The sequence below is a fragment of the Carettochelys insculpta genome, chromosome 1 (genome assembly GCF_033958435.1).
Source record: "Carettochelys insculpta isolate YL-2023 chromosome 1, ASM3395843v1, whole genome shotgun sequence".
Lineage (NCBI taxonomy): Eukaryota > Metazoa > Chordata > Testudines > Carettochelyidae > Carettochelys > Carettochelys insculpta.
The window spans coordinates 262,969,796-262,993,887 of NC_134137.1; the positions used below are offsets into that span (position 1 = coordinate 262,969,796).

Below are 24,092 nucleotides of genomic sequence, written 5' to 3' on the forward strand. Positions count from 1 at the left end.
GCCGAGGAGAGGCCGAACGGTAGGACCTTGTATTGAAAACGTTCTTTGCCTACCATGAACCGGAGGAATCGTCGGTGAGCCGGATGGATAGTTATGTGAAAATACGCGTCTTGTAAGTCGAGGGCTGCGAACCAATCTCCATCGTCCAGTGCCGCAAGGATGGAGGCGATTGTGATCATCCGAAAGCGTTGCTTGCGCAGGTACCGGTTGAGGCCTCGAAGATCTAAGATGGGCCTCCAGCCTCCTGTCTTTTTCTCCATGAGAAAGTACCTCGAGTAGAACCCTTTCCCTTGCAGTTGCTCCGGCACTCTTTCCACTGCCCCTATGAGCATGAGATGGTCTACCTCCTGCTTGAGCCTCGCTACGTGGGAGGCCTCCTGGAGGTGGGGTCTGGGTGGAGGTCGTGGCGGTGGGAGTGACTGGAAGGGGATGGCGTACCCCGTGGCTATGATCTCCAGCACCCATTTGTCTGTGGTGATCCTTCGCCACTGGTCGTAGAATGGTTGGAGGCGATGGTGGAATAACCGCTTCGGATGACCTTGTGCGATGGTAGCGATGGCGCAGCCCTGGATCTGTGTGTCAAACTTGTGGCCTTTGGCCCTGCCCCGAGGACGCATGGCTCTGTTGGGAACGTCGCCTGGGAGTTCTGTACTGCTGGTGCTGTTGATGTCGCCCTTGCTCGTAACCCCTGTGGTACTGCGGACACTGTTGCTGATTCTGGTACCGTCTTTGTCGAGGGTAGTACTTTTTCTCTCTGTATGGAGGGGTGTAAATCCCCAGGGTCCTAAGTGTGGCTCTTGAATCTTTACTGGAATGAAGGACCAAGTCAGTTGATTCAGAAAACAGCTTCTGCGAGTCGAAGGGAAGATCGACGATCTTTGCCTGCAGATCCCTCAGTATACCCGAAGTCTGGAGCCAGGACTCCCTTCGCATCACCACTGCCGTAGCTGTGGAGCATGCTGCTGTGTCCGCAACATCCACGGTGATCTGAACTCCCGTCCTCGAGGCCGCGTAGCCTTCTTGCACGATGGCCTTGAGCACCGGTTTCTTGTCCTCTGGAAGCGAGTCCATGAGGGAGGTTAACCTAGTGTAGTTGTCGAAATTGTGGTTCGCTAGATGCGCTGCATAATTTGCCATTCGCAACAGTAGTGTGGAGGAGGAGTAGACCTTTCTGCCGAACAGTTCTAGCTTCTTGGCATCTTTGTCTGTCCCCCCAGTCTTGAATTGAGATGTCTTTGATCTTTGTTGGGACGACTCTACCACCAAGGAATTTGGTTGTGGGTGGCTGAACAGGAACTCCATGCCCTTCGCCGGCACGAAGTATTTCTTGTCCGCTCTCTTTTGGACAGCCGGAATAGTCGCAGGGGTCTGCCATATCATAGTGGCGGACTCCAAGATTGCTTCGTCAAGCGGTTTTGCTATTTTGGAGGAGGCCGGAGGTCTCAGATTTTTGAGGAGCTTATGGTGTTTCTCTTGCACCTCTGCTGTCTGGATGACTTGCATGAAGGCCACCCTTTTAAACAGTTCTTGAAACTGTTTGAGATCGTCTGAAGGATGGATGTCCCCCAGGGCCGTAGCCTCGTCCGGGGAGGAGAGCGAGGAACCACTAGGATACGCCTCTCTGGACCCTTCCGGTTCCTGTTGGGGTGATGGTACGTCCGCTCGCTGGAAGCTTGCAAGGGAAAATCTCGGGGTTCCTTAACCAGTTCCCCCTGAGATACTTGAGTCTCTGTCCCCATTCGTGATTGCCTTCGGGGATACGGGACCGTCTGTGGGGATCTTTCCCTGGTAGACTGCCGGTGGTGTCTATGTCCTGCGTGATAGGGATGACCATGGCAACATGGGCACTGTTCTTGGGAAGGTGACCTGGACCACTCCCTTGGTGCATACCCCCTGCGTCTGGGGGAGCGAGATCGTCGAGAGACCTGGGACACTGGAGAGAGTGCTTTGTGATAGTACTCCAGCGGCTCAAACCCCAAGAAGGGTGAAGGTGGTCCCAGCCAGGGCGAGGCTGCTTGTAAAAATGGAGACGGGGGCTCCGGGTAGGCTAGGGGGGACCCCTGCCTTCTAGTTGGAGTCTGCAGCATGAGCGGAGGGCTGAGAGAAAGCAATTCTGCAGCTCTGTCTGGAGAAGGGCTGCGGTGCCTTGTTTTCTGTGCAGCCTTCCCCCTCCCTTGAGGGGGTGGCTCCGCCCCCTGATGTGCAGGGGATCTCGGCCCCGTCCGCGCTGAGCTCAGCACGTTCATGGGCAGTGCTGCGCGGGCGGTGTCCTCCGGTGCCTGCAGGCTGCGTGCTTGCGCGCTCTGCACCGCCGGTTCCCCGGGGGTCGGTGCCGCTGCCTGCGGTGCCGCCAGTACCGGCGCTTGTTTAGCCGCCGCCCTGCCTGCGGTGCAGGGTGGCTGTTTGATCATCGGAGGCTGAGCCGCCTCCACGTGGCTCTCTGTGCCGCCACCGATCAGCTGTTGCTGCGGCTGGGGGCTGTGCGCTCCTCCCGTCCCGCTCGCTGTTGCTGCCGGCAGGGATCGGGTTGGGGAGACTTTCCTCCGTTTTTGCGCTGATGGGGTGAGGGAGGCAGCTCTCCTTTTATGGGCCCTGGAGGGTCCCTCCTGCTGCGGCCGCTCCGGCACGTCTGGCTGGAGGGCTTTGTCGAATAGCAGCATTTTAAGCCGCATCTCCCTGTCCTTCCTTGCTCTGGCTGTTAATTTTGCACAGAAGGAGCATTTCTGCGTGACATGGGACTCCCCAAGGCACCTTATGCAGTGACTGTGCCCATCAGACGCTGGCATTGCCTCTCCGCAAGACTCACATTTCTTGAATCCTGAAGAGGACATTGTTGGTGAGTCTTTTAGTTGTTAATGGGGTACTTAACACCTTCTCTGTGATGTTTTCCCCCTCTCGGATAGCCTGCCGTGGCAGGAGGGCTCATGGCCCTGGGCTCCTGGCCTCCGGTGCTCCGCTTGTTACTAGGACTGGACTGAATTCCGTCCCGCTTGTTGTTTCTTGTGGTTTTTTTGGAAAATGACTGGCTAACTTAATAATAGACTAAGAACTTGAAAACTTTAAAGAAAACAGCTAAAAACCATTGAATACGCTAACTTGGCCGTAGCCTAGTCGGCTTCTGTCTGCAGCCGACGGCAGTTAAGAGCAACTGGCGGGGACCGGATCGCGCACGTGGCCAGGAGCGCGCAAGGGAGCGACGCGCACTGGCGCATGCGTGGTCCGGCAGAAACTGCTTGGAAGATCCGATCTGCGGCGACGGGCGAGCCCGACACCTAATGTGGAGCACCCACGGGGACACTCGAAGAAGAATATTAGTTCTCACACTCTTGTAAAATACAGGAGCTAGTCAAAGATGATGACTGCTACACTGCAGCATTGAAACAGCTCTGGCACCAAGACTAAGCCCTAGTTATAACTGAAGCTAACATTTAGTAGTTACACCAGTTCTATTAAGCACTTAAACAATTAACAGAAAAGTGTTCAGCACAGAAAATATTTTATAATCATGAAGCCAGATGATCAAGAAGGGCTATCTAAAATAGGCAATAGTCAAACATCAAGCAACGATGTACAGTTTTTTTAGTGCCATCCCTGTTCTGTATCAGAAATAAAGATGTGGAAACAAGTATATTAGAGAGTAAGATAGTGTAAGTAACGTAAGTAGAATCAGAAAGCACAGCTGCTCAACATTAAGACTGTCCAAAGAAATTAAAGAAGTATGAAGTCTACTTGCTCCTAAACTTTATACGACAATAGGGTTGAACGCTATACAAGTTTCAATACCATACAAACTTCAACACCTGAAAAAAGGGTAAGTTACCACAAAACTCATGTTTTATCTTCATGTTTGCACCTGACCAATCATTTTGTTAGATTTTAAATTACATATAGGAGAGTTGGTCTGAGCTCTTTTATTAAACATTATAAAAGGAAGATGAAACACCTTGCTGAAAGGCATAGAAAACATTGGCAGAAAGATCTTACAAAATAATTGCCTCAGTGCCTAAGTAAGAAAACAGGTATTTCAGTTATTCACCCCTTTGTCCAAAATCTAGACATGATTCTTTTTGACATACCTTATGAGAAAAAAATTCCCATACACAGGTAACTTCATCACGAAAATCACTGGGAATATTAAGGTGACCATATTCTGCACACACTAGAGGCCTAAATTCCCAAAATTTCAATTTCAAAACCAAGCACACACTGGAACTAGATGTGCTAAGTTTGAGTTTGTGAGGGTAGAACATACCTTTTTCTACTAAACCATCACCCAGATTATCCCCATTCAATTCTGGCAAGCTTCAATTAGATATTTTAGTTGAATATAAGTTATCATGTATAAAATAGTCACTAGAATACAGAAAAGTTGGCAGCTTTGCTTATCACCTGCACTAATGAGCCTATATCCTATCTATTTTAATCAAGAATCGTCTTCCTTTGTCCACAATCTGAAATGGTAACACTGAAAATATTGAAAGGAAACAAAGGAGGATATCATCCTGTTCTCTCTCAAAAAAACAAGCTGCAAGTTAAACTTACTACATATCAGTCCCAGCTTTATGAACTTTATTCTTACCTGTTGATTCTGCTGTGAAGGCTGGCATGGCACCCCTACTGATATACTACTTGAAGCTGTCTGCCCTTGCACCTGTGTCTACAGGGGGGAAAAAATGAGACAGGTCATATTGGGCACTTATGGGCCTTCAACAAGAAACTCTATTCAGAGATTATAGATGTCTAATTGGAACAAATCTCTGGTGATTTCAAAGTATGACAATTTTAATATGGAGATATTAAAAGAGCAGTCCAGTATGGGGGAATGATGAGCTCTATTTCGCTAAGATTTCCAGAACCACCAAGACAGAAAAAAGCCTACCCTGTGCAACCCAAACAGTCCTCTGCATTAGGGAAATAATCCTACCAGTTTCATCCTTCAGCAGTATTTCTTTAGGATCTGCATCAGGCTGTCCTCATGCAATAATAGAGTAAACTTAGGTGGCCAGGGATAGGAGAGACTACAAAAAATATGCAACCTGTAATTTTTGAGTACCAGAGTTCTAGACCAAGACTGTCTGTCTCCTGGGCTCATTTTGAGAGATAAAAATCCATGCCAAATTATTCCCAGACTCTTAAGTGTTCAGAACCTATCAATCAGGTCAACTGTTGGAGACACCAGGGGTCCCAAAGAACAGATCCTAATTAACATAAAAAGACAACTTCAAATGAATAAGCAAATGAAAGAATGGATGAGTGACATTACAAGTGAACATGGAATAGTCTGAAGAAACAGTATAGCAAATACCCAGTCAGTAGCTTTACCATTAAACTAAACATTGTCCTACTGCACCAGATAATGGGGGGACACAATACTATACACTTCAGTGTAGTCCAGAAAGGGAAACATCACCCAGCTTCCTTTTTTAGTTTGTGTCACTTCAGTGGGAAAGCTGAAAAATCAGGAAGTGTCTAGTACATTTAGGAAGTTGCATGAAGTACTTTGTATGAAGTAGTATTCTTTCCAATTACTAAATCCAAAGTTTCCTTTAGTGTACAAATCTGCAGTATATAATTTCCATGAATGCTATGGAAAGCACTCCTGTGGTGTAAAAAGAACCACCACCTTGGAAAGCACAGCACTTTCTTTTACATTCTTAATAGATTCTGGAAGCTACAATTTAAATGGCACATACTAAGACAATGCCACTTGAACATGAGGACATAAATCCTCAGGAGGTGCTGAAGTCCTAAATCATGCACTACATTAACACCTCAGTCGAGCATTCTTAATACATGTGAGATATTTTCTCCCCCTTATTTTAGACTACTTTCCCAGCTACAAGCTTAGTCTTTTAACATACAAACTTAAACTGGTTTCCTGTGCAACATAACAGGGTTTACAGGACAGCATAGTCCCATGTTGTTTTGGAGCAATTAAGTAGACTTTCACTCCACTTCACTCTGCTTACACAGAAGGTTCACTGTGCTTTAAGTGACCTCCCTTGAAGTGCACCACCCCTCATTTAACAGACTAGTGTTTAAAAGCCATATTCTGAAACCACTATCACCACAATCCTCCACTCAGGTGGAAAGAAAAGTAGTGTCCTCTATCCCATGAGGAAAAAACATTCATTCAAATCTGAATTCCTGGTTTCAAACCTTTCTGCTTCTATGTACTGCAGAACAGCAAAGCTCCTTTTCTTCTTAACCATCTCTACCACTCCATGAAATTGACTAGTTCTCTGTGCAACTGCACAGTGAAGTTAGGACTAACTTCTCTTCTAACTTCTCATTTCAGCAGTGTAGGCTACCCTGAGTTAAGTCCCCTCCTGGGTCTGGCAATGAAACACTACTTTGATCAATAAAAATGTATAAATCCTAGCAACATTCAAGTTTTAGAACAGTCCCATGTTCTGCCATTATGTGGAACTGATACCTTATGAATTGCATGCAGAGACAATTTGTGCAATTGGCTTGTTTACATTATAACTTATCAAAACAGTTAACTTAGAAATTAAACACCCATAAATAATATTTAGAATGCTCTTTCATTAAACACATTTTCAGATCTGTGTATATTTACACACTCATCCTCTGAAGCCTAGTAAGTTTCTCCTGTGTTTGGACAGAACAGATCAATTGGCATGTTAGGTTTTTTAGCCTACATTTATGAGTAGTGTTTTGTTAAAAATGGCATTAAATTCAGTTGAAAACACTGACTGCATGACCAGAAAAAGCATGGCTTAGCACAGATTTAGTCATACCTATTGTACCCATTTATAACCTTTTCAGGATGAAGAGGCAACCCTGCATTTCGGTCCCCTGGATCTTTGAGCTGAACATCAGCTAGAACAAAAAATGGTAAAGACTACTGACTATTTGCTACAAATATCAAAAGGCTCACATACCAAGATTTTGCCTGGGCTGAACATAGAATGATTAACTGCTGACATCTCAGTTAGGTGAGACCTAATAAGCTACTGGGATCTTATTATATTACTGATATTGTAGGAACATAACCTCTGAATTCCAAGATCTAGAACAACTTGGAGTGAGGAAGGGAGATATGCAGGTGAAGGAAGGGAGGGAAACCTGGCTTTTAACTGTGTAAAGGAAGACAAAAAAATTCTGGAATGGTTTACTCCCACAACCTGAGGGTGGAGTGCAGGTGGTCCTGATGAAAGTGAGGTGGACAATGCCTGCGGAGCGGAGGCTCCCTGTTGGAAACAGATGAAAAGCTGTGACTCTTGAAATACCCTCTTAGGCAGTTGAAGAGTGGGCAATGAGAAGTCTGAACCAAAAGCTGTAGATGACTCCCCTGTTGGGGGAGGAGACTGGAAATCGCCAGTGTCAGAGGAAGTCAGCTGTGATGAATCACTTGAGTATTCTGGACTCCCTCCCGGCCAGCTGTGTCGGATAGATCCCGCTCTGGGTGCTGTTAGCTCAGGAACAAGATGGTTACACTGTTCCTCTGTCACAGGCTGGAGGCGGCCATGAAACCCTGTTGCCTGAGAGGACTCCTCTTGATTAAAATCCATTGACCCCCGACAGCTTCTGTAAACACGCTGGGGTAAGATACCCCCCTCTCCTGCAGGCAAATTTGGTGTGTGTACATGGAACTCAAACACACAGCTTGTTCTGCCATCACCACTGTGAGTAAGCACAGCAGGTGCAGAATGTGGAACAAATACCTGCTGAAACTTCACCTGTGTAGCATCTGCACTTAATGGAGCTGGAATACTGGACAATGGTGATAATGGGCTTGTTCCAGAATCCAGCCTCAAGTTCTGCAGAGGTCTTGGCAGGAAGTGCTGCCCAGATTGGTAATCATAAACAGAGCTCTGAAGAGGACCATCTGGCACTTGCTTCTGTTCAGGCACCTGTTTTAAGTACTGTTCAGTCCCATAAGAATTATACATTACTGTATCATAATGCTCTGTCAACTGTGGCTGGTAACACATGCCCACTAAGTACACTGCTTCTTGAGGCTGTCTATAGTGAGCATCTTCAGGAGGTGCTGAACTGACTTGCACATGTAGAGGCTCTCCAGTGACCCTATGGGATGTAGGGCCCAGCACAACGACTGCCTCTGGTGTCCAATTTGTGGGGCTACCACCAGGTGGTAGTAAACTCTGGCCTGTATTCAGTGAGGGCTGAGAGTGGCTCATTTGGGCTTCCAAGAAGGACGTACTCTTGCGCCGCTGAGAAATGGTGACCTTCGGTGGGCAGACAGGTGGTGGCGAGAAAGACACTGGCCGTTCATGAATGGTTGGGAAAAATACCTGTGAATCTGGGAACGTTGGTGTTCCCCCACCCAGATGAACCTGGGACTGAGGCTGTATTGACATGAACAAGACAAGTAAATTCATATATTTAGAAATGAAAGGACAGGAACATGCACAGCTCACTAGGCAGCTCCATGTAGTAACCTTATAGAATGACTACTCCATGTTCATGATCCACACCATATACAATGCTTTGGGAATTACTAAAATGTAAATATCCATTAAATACATCCATGGTGAACATAACTGCATATGGAAATGTTTTCCTTTTGTAAAAAGCTGCTTTTCCATAACAGGTCTTCTCAATCACAAGAGGCAATTTGCTGCTAATAGTGACACTTATTTTCATGGTATCTGCAACTACTTTAAAGTTAAGCCTCTGATTTACTGGTTTGCATGCAAGTTATACAAAAAAGAAATTCTGGACTAGCTAGCAGCAAGGAAACAATCGCTTGATTTTGTTTACAAGAGCCACAAAGGCAAGAAAGGGAGAAGAGATTGTGGCTACTGAATGCTGATCTTCCTTGAAAATGTAGCATTACTATCTCAAACTTTTCAGTACTTGATGCACACAAAATATGGAATGACTGTACTAAAGCCACAAAATGAAGCCATCTGTTACAAGTCACTCAGGTTGCATCATCTTTGAAGTCAGTTGATTTCAACTGTCCTAATTTGTGGTACTCAGTAGACAAGCCAGTAACTCACTAAAATTGACTATAATACTGTTGCATCACCAATAGGAACAGACTTGTACTAAACCAGCAGGGAAGTTGTCAAAAGCCAAGCTATATATTGACATGTTGGGTCAAGCTCATCCTGGCTTTTTTCCCCGCCAGAACCAAAATGAATGGCAAGAAAAGGTTTTATTGTAATTTGTAGTAATAGTGCATTTTCACCATCTATGGCACTACCAATTTTTCAATAGCACCAGATTACTTCCTACATCAAATACTACTACTTACATATGTAATTGCTCTTGGGAAAACAGAAGAAACAGCACAATCACTGACTAATACAGACTATTGGAGTTGAATTGCCAAGAAGTTGCCTCCAATTGTCTTGAAAGTAAAGTCAGTTATGAAGATATGGTTCAAGGATAATTCGATAGCCAAGTAATATAACCAAGAACATCTATTTCCAAATTTCTGTGGTATTTGCATGTTTTCATCTCACTTTGCCCCAACATATTGCTCCATGATGCAATAGCGCCCCTCTTGGAATAGGATTCTATAAGAGCTATCAACTACTATTTCTCTAAGACAGTGGGTCTTATTACAGTCAGCTCACACTCTGACTCCCTAGAAAAGCAGCAGCAAACTCCCCTCCTTCCCTGCACAGTAAATAAGGACATGCCCTTTTTACTCTATTCCTGTGTTCTGGGAACTGGATTCCTTATTCTCCAACTTCCTTTAAAAGGAAATATTTCCTCAAAGAATAAACTGAAGCCAAACACACTCCTAAATTCAAACAATCAATTTGTCTGGAAAGACTGCCATCCATTCAGGCTCTTGACATCTAACATCTGCTCTAACAGAAGCAGTCTTTCCATCTCAAAATACAATATTTATACAGCAACGAAGGGTCCTGTGGCACCCTACAGACTAACAGAAAAGTTTTGAACATGAGCTTTTGTGAGCACAGACTCACTTCACCAGATGCTGCATATTTATACAGTAATCAATGGAAACATAATTGTAATTTCTCTCCAGAAGCAAGACAGCAGAACGAATCTTGACTTGTCTGCTACTCTCACAGACAGGAAGCCCTCTGATTTGCTTTACTGTAGATCTAGAGGGTGATCATCCCCACTAAGAATCCTCTGGAACGCTGCTACTAATAGGTTTTAATATCTGGTCATATTGGGCATTAATAATTTTATCCAGGACCTGAAAAAAATTCAGACTGACTAAAAGCAGAAGCAGCTGAACTAATGTTATGGGCCAGAGACCAGATTGTAACATTTTATCCTCTGATACATTCAGTCCTTGCCCTAAAACTTTATGCACACTTCTGATACCAACAGTGCTCATTAGTTGTTACATCAGCATAGCGCTTCTCAAAGAGAAGGAATCAGCCCTGTCATTGCATAGGGCACAGGATTTAAAAAAAAAATCAGTTACTCTTTACTGTTATTAAACTGCCCCAAAACCAGGATGTATTTAATGGTAACTTATCTGTGTGCCGGGAGGCGTACAGTGACACATACAGGATTGACAAAGAGGGAGGGCAGGCTGGAGCGTCGGTGCTTGCGTGGAGAGGCAGAGTGCATGGGCAGGACATTCTCCAGTGCTTTAGAAAGCTTTTCTGCAAAGGTTTCTTCAGGGGTAGTCCAAAGGTAGAAAGGAGAAAGGGGTGCACTCAGCGCTGGCACTGGGGCGAAAGGAATACTGCAAGGGATGCAGGGCAGATAGGGAACAGCAGAAAGATGGGAGACACAAACTGACATGCTACGACCACGTTGAGGCTAAGGAGGAAAACAAAATTAAGAAATGAATGCTTTATAAATGAAAAGTTGTACAACTGTAATGAGCTAAAATGGAAAGTCACACATACATGACAGACTAATGCTGACTGCAAGGATACAAGGGACTTCAATGAAGGCCAGCATACAAGGAACAGCAAGTGTGCGCCTCTGAGGATTCAAGTTTGCGTTGCATTATCAACTGTGAAGAGAGACTTCTACAAGGGCTCCTACCAGAAGCAATTTGTATATGCATTTGAAGAGCAGGGCTGACAATTACCAATATTTCCTCACAGTGTATCTTGTTCTAGGAAGCTCTGAAGTGGTATTTCAAGTACCAAAGAATTCTACACATGAAAGGCCTTAAGTGTTTAAATGAAGTGTTCAGATGTTCACACTAAGTTGTAGGGGAAAGGTGTTATGGGCACTTCTCTCCAGTCTTTCTGCTTGCACAAAATCTATTTCATTTTCTAGAAAGGTATTTGTACCCTATCAGTCCAGTTATATGTATAGGAAGTTTAGTGCTTTATTTGGTCAAGTGATTAACTTAAGAAATTAAACATCATCCATATCATGAACTGTAGAGCAAAAGGTTAGTTTAATATTAGTTTCACTGTATTTTCTAGAAGATGGTTTTTAAATAAAGGCCAAGATATCATGATTTTGAGACAACCCAGAAGTGATAAGTCAGAATCTGACCCAATTAAACACTTGTAAAAAGGAAAGAAGTGGAAAGATGGAAATAGTATGGCAGCCAGACCACAATTTCAAGATTTGTTCCTGTAGCCATTGAAACCCATTGTGATGAGCGGCCCCTTTGCCTTCAGAGAAAATTGAACTTGCAAGTCTCCAGAAAAATCCAAATAGGTGATTTTCTGGAATTCTACCACTGGCTTTAGCAAGATTTTTTTCATGTTAGTGTCTAAACTGCTCAGAAGAATTGTTAGTGGGTTCCTTACTCTTACTCCAGTCATTCAATCTGGAAGCCAGCCATCTCAAGATTATGGAATGTTTTTTGGTCCAAGCCACATCTTGCAATGAAATAGGGAAAAATAAGATAAAAGCAAAGGCTTAGAAGCTTCATTTAATCAAGGATCAAGAGCACCTCAAACCTTCAGATTAAGTGCCTTTGGAAAGGATGGAGAGGCTGTTTATCGCATCAATCCAACTGGCAAGTTTCTTTTAAGAAAAGGACTGACCAGCATGAACTCTTCAATAAGATTCCCAGCTATAAGTACCAAAACAGAAACTTGAGAATTTCCAAGACTCATCAAAAAACAGTTTTGTATTCTTCAGATATGGTACCATTATTTGCCTCAGAGATTGCACAAAAAAGGAGCCAGTGGGGAGAGTTTACAGAAGTAAGATTACCACAGAGAGGAGGGGCAGGATTTTTTAAGAGCTCCTAAAAGTCAACACTGAAAATATACCAAGGGGAAAAAAGGTACCAAAAAAAGGGTAAACAGATGAACATAACAGGAAAGGTATTTGCAGCCTTTGCAGACTTTCCAGGGAAAGGAATATGCATGGCAATTGGACAAGCAACTCAGTACAAGCTATAAATAAAATGGGAACACAAAATGCGGGAATGCTTCAGTCTGGAGTGCTTACATGCAGCATTCTATAAAGGTTCAAAAATCTTACCTGTGACCCCTGAAATCAAAATCTTACAGAATACACATGTAGCAAGTTCATATTTATAGAACAGCTCTCACCTAGTTATTTTAATACCTCTGGTCCTATCAAGGACTCTTGATGCTTGGAACTTCCACATTCACTGTTAAGTGTCGTTGAAGCACCACATCTATCCTAAAGTAGTCTACGATGACCTTCAATGTGAAACAACCCTAACCTGAGGGTGTTAGAGCAAGACTGATACTAACTTACCCATTTCACTCTAAATACATGCTCAAAAACAAAAGGATTACTTCATCCTAAATTAAGTGCTGCATTTGAGAACATTAGCATGCAGTCAGAAGTGCTTCGCCTCCCAGAGAGAGAGTCTGCACTGGCATACTATATAGACAGGTTTGGCGGAACTACAGTTATACGTCAAAATTATAAAATGTATCTATGTATATTTAAGCATTTTTATTATATATTTAAAATTTTGTAGTGATGCAAAATAATTCGTTCAAGCACTTTATTACTAATATTTATCCCTATTAAATTTTCAGTTGTGGAAAATTATGGGAGCAGACAATTATTCAATTACTGTAGATGCTAAGACACAAAAAAGTTAAGCATTGTAACAGTTAGAATACAAACTGTCAACATCCCATTCCAAAATATATAAAGTTAATATCCTTAAGATCAAGCTCTAGTTCTCAAGCAGCACTTCTTTCTTGGCCTATATATAAACTTTGGTCATCATGTATGCAACTACTTTTCACTGTGTGTACACAGATAAAAATCTTATCCTTTCAAGCCTAAATATATAATAGGGATGTATGTCAAATCCTATTTAATTAGTTAACTGATTAAATGTTAAATTTTACCAATTAAATGGGGGGTGAGAGGGACAGTCTGCCCCAAGTGGGTTGTAGCAGCCCTCCGCCATGGACGCCCCACCCGGGGTGGAGTGCCCCACCCGCAGCACTCCCAGGGATGCCACAGACCAGAAGCTACTCTGGCTGGGTTGGAGTGTCGCTGCCTGCAGCACTGGCAAGCTGAACACACCACAGATGGGGGTTGCTCTGGTCATGCTGGAGCTCCCATTGTCCATGGTGGGTAGGGGACTGCTCCAGCCATCAATGGTTAACTACAGCCAAAATGCCTCATCCATTGAGAGTGAGGCTTACCAGTTTAACTGTTAACAGCCCTAATATATACTCTGCAGACTGAAAGGCAAGAGAAAAGTTTACCACAAAACCAAACAGAATGAAGTAATCCATGGAGTTCTATGTGCCTTTTGAGGTTTGTGCTTACCACTGTGGGTGGCTGATATCCTCCATGCTGAGACTGAACTTGGCCAACAGAAGCTGTATAACCTGGAATTGTAGTTGTTGAGGCAGTCTGTTCATGCTGGGAACCATAGGATACAGTCTGTTGGCTACTTACACATGATTCAGTATGAACAGATGATCCCTGTCCACTGTCAACTGCTCCATCAGCTGCAGATATAAAGACCACAAGACTTTAGTTTCAAAAAACACTGTGGATGCACAAACTTTAGTCTTATTGGACTATTAAGACCGAAGATTTTCAAAAAACATATGCCTAAAGCTGGACTCTCAAATGTAGGTCTGGCCACACTTTGCTTTTTGGTAATGAACAGTGGCTGTAATATCAGTAAGGATCTGGACTCCTCTACTTTTCACATGAGGCAGGAAGGCTTGGCAGGCCAGATAAACTGCTCTGAACTCCCTGTTAATGTTTAGGGCGCTATTGTGTGCCGAGATCACCAGGATGGGGAGCCCACTCCAAGTTCAAAGCATTGGAAAGGAGGGTCACTAACTGGAATAGAGCCACAAAGGGAAATGCCTCCAGCATGTATTCTGCCAACATGTGACAACAGTATGTGGTCCGATACAAAATGGACAATGTAGTCAGGGTATCTATGGGACACAGACTGATTCTAGCATGTCTGCAGAAGGCTGAGGCAGAGCCACATTTACTGCACCATGTAAGTGCAGGCTGCCATGTGGCCCTACCGTTACAAGCATGAGTGAGTGGAGGTAAGAGGGTAGGCTTGCAGTCATACGATTACTTTCACCACAGCTTGGAACAGATCCTCAAAAAGGAAAGCTCTGGCCTGTGTAGCATCAAGGACCACACCAGTAAATTCTATGCACTGCACAGGAATAAGGCCAGCTTATTTTATCCTTTTTTTTAGCAGCAGCCCCAGGTCATAAGTGGAGCAAACCAGATCAAGATGCTGATGCACCTGATCCCAAGGCTGACCCTTTATTAGCCATTCATTGAGGTTTGGATAAATGTGCAGCCTCAACGCCTCAGATAAGTATCCAGTTAAAATTTTGCATGGTCTGTCTTCAGCCACTTAGGCATGGGTGGTGATAGGAGAATGGTGTGGGTGGTGTAATGCATGCCAATACTGAACATGGAGTCTGATCAAGAGGGCTCAGGAGGTGGGCTAAAGCACAGCCTCCATGAGGAGGACCCTCAAGCAGATTCACACTCAAACTCAGAATGAGTGGGGTAAGTTTTTGCAGACCCCACACTATCCTTTCCAAGGTACTCTCCCAAACATCTGCCAGCGGCATGATGAACATGGCCTAAAGACAGGGGAACTGGGAATGTTCTTCTCCAAGGTGAAGTCCTTGATGGGACTAATACTTAATTTAGGCTATGTCTACACTACATCATAAAGTCAATTTTAAGGCAGTTAGCTCAGTTTTATGTCACTGTAAATACCATTTGAGCAATTTTAAACAGTGCTAAGGTCAATGTTATTACACCCACAAAGCAAGTCAGCATAGTGCCCCACTTGAATTTAAAAGGTTGGATTAATGCTAGTGTGGAAGTGACAATTATGAACATCAACTTTGTGGCCTCCAGGGGTGTCCCGTATGCATTACACAGTTGTCCACTCTGGCAGCTTCCATCTCCACTGCTCTCCAGGTGCACGGGAAGTAGCTAACAGGAAGCCTACAAATTGAATTTGGCACCAGGAAACCCAAAAAATTGAAGTGGGCATGAGCGCCCATTTTGAATTATTTTCTTTATCATCAGCACAACGATCACATCTACCTCATGAAAAAAACAGCCCTAAAACAGGGTGGTGGCTTCTTCCCTGCACAGGATCACAGGAGAGTCCAAGGTTTTTTTTCCTGCATTGGCGCCCGCCCCTGCCCCATGTGGCAGCTAGGCTGTGGGTGTCATGCATGCATGAGAAGCTGAGAAACTATTCTGTAATTCACATTTGTACAGGGGAAGCTCTTCCCCCACCAGCGCTATGCAGTTGGGGGTCTATCCCCCACCCAACCACATCACATGCCTAGCCCCCAACCCAATAAACGCACACGCCTGTGGTGTGGTGCAGTGCAGACCATGCTGCCACATGTCCTGGCTTGCACATGGTGAAGACTCCAAAGGCCGCAAAGATTTTTGGGGGCTTCCTGTCACTGGGCAGCAGGGAGACTTCCCAGAAGCAAAGATTTCAGGGGCTGGCTGATGGTTGAAAGGAGGAAGTCTCGCTAACAGGAACAGATTACAGCTTTTGATACCTGCCATCAGTCATTTTGGCATGCGAGCATGACAGTTACCTGCCTAGTGCACATGTTGGCTGATGAGGCAAAAAAAGTCATATGTAAAAGGTATTCTTTCCACGAGGGAAAAGCAGCTGAGCAACCAGTTTATGCAGTTCAGTCACCTGCAACCAGCCTATCTGGATTTCTGTCACCTGGGATTCCCTACTGTTCCTTCTTTCCTTTTGAAAATACAGCCATTTGCTTTCCACAGGAGGGAAATGAGGGCAATGTAATGTGGGAAGATGACATCACATACCCACAACCACTTATGGGGCATTTCCCACCCCCCACCCCCATACTGCACCAGCAAAAAAAAGAATACTAAGAGGCTGAAGGAACTGTGGGATATGTTCCCAGAATGCACTTTGGCAACAGTCCATGTGTGGCAACCCAGTGTGGCAGCATTAAGTCGACTTTGCAGGAGGCGAGGATATTCAAAAAATCAAATTTATAAAATCCAGTGTTATAAAAATCAAATTTAATAAAATTGAATTTATACTGTAGTGTAGATGTAACATATGGCTATATACCGATCTCACAGAACTGGAAGGGACCTTCAGAGGTAACTGAGTCCAGTCTCCTGTGCTCACAGCAAGATCTATCACCATCCCTGACCATTTTTTAAATCTAATTTACCCCAGTACCCTAAATGGCACCCCCAAACGATAGAACTCACAACTTTGGGTTTAGCAGGCCAACGCTCAAACCACTCAGTTATCCCTCCCTCCTAAAAGTTAAATATTTGCCCCAGCCAAACTATTAAGATGCGGATTCTCTTTTCTTTCAGGTGTGCACTGGAGCACAAGCGAAGTCCGTCTGCAGCCACATGCAGTTGAGGGGAACTGGTTCATATTGGATCACGCACATGACTAAAAGCACACAAAGGGCCCAGTGCGCTCCTGTATATGCACAGTCCGGCTAACTGCCACTTGAAAAATCTCCAAACTGCAGCGCCAGGACGAGCCTGACACCTGATGTTGTGCACCCACGGGGACCACTCGAAGAACAAACGCTGGATTTAGCAGGTCAAAGTTCAAACCACTGAGCTTTTCCCCCCCACACAACCCCCGCCAAAGGCTGAACAAACTAAAGTACCCTTATCAACTAATAAACAAGACAAAACAATGGACTGTAAGAACTGCTAACACTTGTGTTGCAGAAAAGGGCTCACCAACCTACAGTCACAGGTGATAAGAACGAACAGAGGCAGTAGGATTGGCACCGCATAACATATCAATGAATTAGCAAGGGGGCACTCCAGCTAAACCCACATATTCCACTAAGGCAAAAATCTGACTCTGCACATTGGTGCACACACATTTAGGAATGGAACTGGTGAGCAAGGTCTCAAAAAGAGGAGAATACACTTTTCCAATGCAGCCAAGCTACATATGAACATTCCCCTGAATATTCAGGCTCAAAATTCTACCTCCACTTTTGAAGTAAATTGAGCCGTAGTACCAAGTAAGTGCGGGAAGACGCTGATAATCACTTCAATAGTCCCTTTAGCAAGGCAGAATTATCAAAAAGTTATTCCCAACTAAATGTGGAAATAAGTTTGCATCAATTCTGTTTTACTCTGATCCTCAGCTGCTTTTTGGAAAAGTGTACCAGGCCCCCTCTGCTAACCAGGGTTTATTTTAATTATTATCAAAGAGGATGAACAGTCCTATTGCCCTGCACATATAAGTTTAGCTTTCAAGGGAGTATATCCAAAACAACTCTTAATACCTAACTGCCTATACAGGACAAATGGCAACGATTTTCTCCCTCATTTTATTAGGTTATATATAGATAAAAGTACCTCCAGGGCTTCACCCTTTTTCAATCATACCTCTAGAGAGTTCCAGAAATAAGAGCAAGAAATGCAGCAACAGCTAATCACTTTGGATACCCCACCGCAGACAATTATCAGCATCGTGTAACCTTTTTTCTTCGTGAAAGGGAAATCTGTAAGACTTCCTATGAAGTAGTAAGATTGAAGAAGGGGATGGAAATGTCTGGAGGCAATATACTTACACAGAACAGACACACCGGGCTGTTGATATTGCAGTTGCTGGTGTTGATCAGCCTCTGGCTCTTCGGGCTCTACTTGTGTGGACACAGAAGCTGAAGTAGAGGAGATGGCAGCAATGCAAGTAGTGGATGGAAGTTTTGTCCCTGCCTGAGCAGCATTTGTTTGTGGCTGTGGCTCCGTCTGTTGCTTCTGATTGATTTCCTCTTGCTTTCTTTTCTCCTGCTCTTCTCGCACTAACTGACGCTGCTCTCGCTTTCGCTTGATCAGAGACACTCTGTCCTTGATCGCTTTGGCCATGGTCTTGTGATCCCCTTCACAGACATACCCTGACTCCACCTAATGGAGGACACACGGATGTTCACAGAAGCCATATTACCAAGCAATCACACCTTGCCAGAGCAATACAAACAAGTGCAGCTTTGCTTTATAATCTTTAACTTCCCAGTCTCCTCTGAAAGTTAGTGCCAAACTCGACCAATCCCTCACCCCTTTATATCAGCCAGGACAATGAGTATAGCAGAGTATACCCTAACCTCATGAGAAAGGGCGTCAGTTGATCTAATCTAAAAACTGTTACAAATACTCAAAAAAAAGCTAACGGCCTTTACCATTTCTTGTGCTACATCCTCTGGAACATCTCTCTCCAAGTCAAAGGAAAATTCTATTGCCTCATTGTCCTTGTATTTCCCCTTAAGCTTTTTGATATCCTCAATTCGTAACCAGAGCTTGATGGCAATCTTCTCTCCATCATCTTCCTCTGCTAGCTCTACCCGCACACCAGTCTCTTCCTGGAAGAAAGCGTGGTTCAAAAGGTCCTTGATAGCATATCTGTACGTACCAGGGTAGAGAAGAAGAGAAGATACACAATTAAGTTTTGGGGGCGGGGGGAAAGGAATTTCCCCCTTCTTTGGTAATTTCTAAAAGCTTACTCTCAGCTTTTCATGCTATTCCCATTAACTCTTGAGGGAGGGATTTCACTTCTATACTGCCAGATTTTTTAGCTTTTTAAAATGCAATAGGGATTAGCACCAAGATGGTGCAAAAGGATGCAACAGTAAGTGGCTTAAAACTCAGTTGCCTCCCCCTACCAAATACCTAATCCTATAAACACAACACCACATTAATTACTTAATGGATATTTCATAAGATACCTTTGAATGAGTGTTGTTTTATGAAGGTTAAAAGTACCACAATTCATCTGTCAGTTCACATACTGGGCACAATGGACATGGCCACTAAAATTAACATGTCAGTATTCTATTCAAGATGGTCTCCAAACCTTAGCCCAGTCATCTCCTCACTGGTTACCCAACTGTCTCAGCCCTTTTGAGATTAGTATTTATTTCTGACAGCTCTTGCAATGTCAGTGACCAATGATCTCCATCATCCCTCAGCACTAGTAGTAGAATTACCAGCATTGGACAGAGCTTCATCTATCTTTTTTTTCCACAACTGATGGATGTCAATGAGACTGGGCTTCAGAGATTAAGTGGAATGGAGATGTGTATTTGATTAAGGGAATAATCCCGCATTTCACACTTCCTCTTACCTAGGTTTCAGTTCTGTTCTTATGCCGTATATTTAGCTTCAACTTTAATGTTATTTGGGAAGCACTGGTGCAGATTATATTCCAAATATATCTCTGCTGAGTACAAATGATGTCAAATTGTACAGGCACAGTGAGACAGAGCATCACTTCTCTACTAGAAGGAACGACTGGATTTTAATGCTTGTGAATAATAAACACACACAATGTGGTCAATGTAGAATAGCCCAAATCACACTCAACACAATCAATCATGACTGCTCAAGATCCCAGCATTTTATCAGAATTATACGTACAACACTATGTGGAAAAGTTTCCAAAACCTAGCACTAGAAGCCTTAGAAGAATATTTCGGTACCATAGTGTTGACATACAACTGACTAGACCCCACAAAAGAACTTACCTTTCATCTTTGTTTTGCCTGATGCATCCTTCAATGATCTCCTTCACTTCAGGAATTGCTACTTTATCGAAGCTGGCTGGCTTGACTCCCTGAAACACAGAAGTACCAGTGGGTATACAGCAACAAGGAAACCTACTAATTCATTTGTAGGAGAAGTTTAAGAATTGCAGAAATCTTCACATTACAACAGACCCATATTCTGTACACAAAGGGCCAAGTCTATACTCCTAATGTGGGCTGTAAATATAAATCTGGCACAGGAGGTCTTGTTCCTCAGTTATTCAATATTCGTCTTTCAAAAACAGATTCATCCTTTTTCCTCTACCAGATTTCCACTATTTAGCATGACGGCTTTAGCAGCTCAGCTCTGCCAACAACAATTTTAAACCTTAAAGTAGTTTGCTTGCCATAGGAGTGCATCATCTCAAAACAGAGTGTCTTCTGTGCAGTTCCAGCGCACTAACCCACATGACTACCTGAACATTGAGTTATGTTGCTTCCTAGAACAATTCCAAATTACATTTATGCAGAGTGGTTTAGGCATAGAGATTCACCCTATAGGAAAGAATTCAGCTCCACAGATGCATTGTCTGGATGGATCTGTCAACAATTCAGTGCCCTAGACACAGACTGAATGAACGCTTCCCTATACCTCAGCCTCCCAAATAAAAATAAGTCTGATAAAGCAGCAGGATGATCTGATGGCACAGATATTAAGATTATGCAGGCAGCTCTAAATGGCAACATATGGTAGGAGACTGGCCTGGTGGAGGGGCGTAGAAGAGGGTGCAGTGTCTGGGATGGAGTTGTGACCTGGGGATGCGAATTAGGTGGAGCAGTGGGTGGAGTGCCAGAAGCAGGTTCCAGCTAGCAGGCGCTTACCTAGGTGGCTCCTGACCAGCAGCCCAGCAGAACCCTGAGGTAGGCTAAACCCTGCTTGCTGCATCCTGCATGCTGCCCATATATTGCCCACCCCTGAACTGGGCAAAAAAGCATTATGAACTTTGTGGCTATAGAATCATAGAATACTAGAACTGGAGGGGACCTCAAGGGGTCAGAGTTCAGTCCCCTGCCCTCACAGCAGGACCAAACACCATCTATACCATCCCTGATAGATGTCCACCTAATATGCGCTTAAATATCTCCAGTAATGGAGATTCCACAACCTCCCTCAGCATTTTATTCCAGTTTAGCCACCCTGACAGTTAGTAACTTTTTCCTAATGTCCAACCTAAACCTCCCTTGCTGCAGTTTAAGCCCATTGCTCCTTGTCCTATCCTCAGAGGCCAAGGAGAACATTTTTTCCTCCCTCCTCCTTGTAACCCTCTTTTAGGTACTTGAAAACTGCTAAGTCTTCTCTTTTCTAAACTAAAGAAGCCCAGCTCTTTCAGTCTTCCCTCTTAGCTCATGCTCTCTAGAGACCTTTAAATCATGCTTGCTGCTCTTCTCTGGACCTCCTCCAATTTTTCCACATCTTTCTTGAAATGCAGTGCCCAGAACTGGACACAGTACTCCAAGTGAGGCCTAATCAGTGCCAAGTAGAGTAGAAGAATGATTTTCCATGTCTTGCTCATGACACATTCCTGTTAATGCATCCCAGAATCATGCATATCACACACACTTACAATTTATCACACTGCCCTTCCCTTATTGCCTAATGGGAGGGAGGTCCTGATAGGGAAAAGGCTAAGAGCCATAGAACTAAAACTCAGGCCAGTGTCATTTAAATGCAAGGGAACTAAAATCGTGTGTTTAGAGGATTCTTGTATTAAATTCCCTTCTCTATTGAGCTAAGAGTGGTTTGTGGAACTTCCAGGCATGCTGCACAACTTATTTGCTATTCTAGGCTTCTCCAGGTGAGGGAGAGGTGGGTTACATCAGGGATGAGAGAGAGAGGAATCCAAACTTCTAATGTCTTCTATTGTCAGTAGCGGTAGTTTTAGTATGCATTATTCATGAATCTAGAGTAAAGAGGTACTTAACCAAAAATTAGGTATGCTGGAGTTATTTCACAATAAGTAAATTCCAACATCTGCTTAATTCTATGCTGGATGGCCTGTTTCTTTACTCTAAACTTTAATCTAGTTTCTTAGATTCCTAAAACTAAAGTTCATAAAACCACAGAGTAATATGACAAAAATAAGACCTGGAGCAGGGACTCAGTGATTAAGAATGCTTTTTAAAAGCTTTCTTGAACATGAGAACTTCAACAGAGGCCAATGGCTCTGCCGATATGGCACCAACCCAGAGCATTAAGAGTAAATTTGATACACCAATATGGGTATGCATAATCTGCCAGTTTTCCAGCAAGACATTAGCGAGCTTTGTACTGTATTGCAATAGATCTTAAAATTATCTTAATCTAACTTTCTCCAGATTCCTGTGGTGTGGATTTGTTTTTTTTAAATTTGCTTTTTTCTCTCTCATCTTACTGCTTAAAGTGCTAACAATTAGCAAGGCTAAGTTCTTCTTTAAATAAGGTAACTCTCCAAGCTGAAATCGAGAGCAAGTATTTTTCCAAAAGTAGTTACGTCGGCTATCTACCGTTGTGTTATTTTTGTATCCCAGCCTTCCAGCCAGATCTCAGGTACTGTGAGCCCAGGAGGTTTTTAGGGTTTACATCTATATGCCAATAGGCAGTGTCTCCCCCTGCCGAGGAAGATGGACACAACAGGAGTTAGACATTGCAGCACAGACCAGTCACAAGTACAGACTGAGGGAAGATTTGTGCTCCGGCAACTAGCATGTTCTGCCACCTGAGCTACGACACACATTAGCTCCCATATTGCTATCGTGCCTTTGTCTACCCAATCTGGGAGGCACACTCAGCTTCCCACAGTCCTGAAAGTAGCAGACTGCATAAATTTCAGTTTACATCACTGACAGTAGCACAGGTAAGATGTCAGTTCAAGATCATTGGGAATAATCTCATTTCCAAAGAATAAAGAAATAAAATGGTTGGCACAATAAGCTTAAGGAAATATATGCAAAAGTTTCCTGATCATGCTATTTTATCCTATCCTCCAGCCTTGCAAATGCATCAATCTTGTATGTGAGAAGGAAATTAAGAGCCCAGCACTACCAACATTACCACGTTAAAGACTGAAAAATGCTCTGGGGTATTTAAAGTGAAGAGATTGCCAAGTACCTTTACCCTGATGACAGCCTGACAGTGAGTAAGTCAGTCAAGAAGCCCCTACTCAATCAGTAAGGTGCAGAGGCACACACCACTTCCTAAAGCATACTTTAACAAGAAAGAAAATGAAGAAAAAAGTCCTGCACTTCAAGTGACCTTGCTGTGTCCTGTGTGCAACCATACACTTTCAGCAGGCCCTGGAAAGCTGAACACACTCAAGGACATACTTCATATCAAGTTTGTCTCAAGAAGGTCATACTAAGTAGTTGAACATTACATGTGCCATGTATTCAGAAGCACAGTGCCCACCCTTCCCTCTACTCCAAACCCATTAGGAATGACCAGGAGCATGCAGTAATTAAGGACAATCCAGTCCATTTTTCAGAAGCTATAGGTTCCACTCAAATGGCAAGGCTCAGTTACAACAGCACTAAGTTCAGGAAACATTTCCATATCCAGCCTAGGAGGAGCCTCCTTCCTGGGTCGCTGAGTTGCAGGGAAGCCGGGAGGAACACCGGCAGCTGCTGCCCGTTTCCCACATCCCCACACCTTGGTGGAGCTAGGAGAAGCCACAGCCCCCATACGAGGATAGGGAGATATGGTCACCCTGCACTTGCATGTGTTCTTTATAGAACCAATAGTTAATGGCAAATTAAGCTAAGAATAATGCAAATAGCACAGACAATTATGCATCAAGCATTTTAATTGTTTTGTTTGGACTTTGACTTCGTGTTTAACTCACACAGTGCTATTTTGTTGCATGCAATTGAAGCACAAGATAGAAAGTTATCAGTGCAAGACTATTAGCTATCCAAATAAATGTTTTCTATAAGATTATTGATGATCAATGTTAACAGTTCACATGAGCTGCAACCTTCACTCACCCTTAGTTTCTGTACAGCAATAGTACATTGTTAGAATTATTCAGAAAAGGACAAAACAACGCAAACAAAAGCAGATGAACAGCCTCCATTTTAATTATTCCATTATACTTGCTGTTCCCAAAACCTCATCCCCACATGAGATTTAAG

General features: G+C 43.7%; 1 protein-coding gene across 12 annotated transcripts in view; it reads right to left on the bottom strand.

Annotated features, from left to right (window-relative positions):
- Positions 1 to 24,092, bottom strand: part of WNK1 (WNK lysine deficient protein kinase 1) — a 170,884-nt gene that overhangs the window by 62,151 nt on the left and 84,641 nt on the right. For 11 of the 12 annotated variants that reach the window (XM_075006217.1, XM_075006188.1, XM_075006133.1 and 8 more), the window contains 7 exons: positions 19,926 to 20,014; positions 18,585 to 18,804; positions 17,979 to 18,312; positions 13,678 to 13,862; positions 10,495 to 10,752; positions 7,152 to 8,336; positions 4,580 to 4,657 (listed from right to left, as the gene is read on the bottom strand). In XM_075006217.1, coding sequence (XP_074862318.1) covers positions 4,580 to 4,657; positions 7,152 to 8,336; positions 10,495 to 10,752; positions 13,678 to 13,862; positions 17,979 to 18,312; positions 18,585 to 18,804; positions 19,926 to 20,014 — 2,349 coding nt within the window. The remainder of the gene's footprint in view (positions 1 to 4,579; positions 4,658 to 7,151; positions 8,337 to 10,494; positions 10,753 to 13,677; positions 13,863 to 17,978; positions 18,313 to 18,584; positions 18,805 to 19,925; positions 20,015 to 24,092) is intronic. The other variant, XM_075006234.1, reaches the window with a different exon arrangement.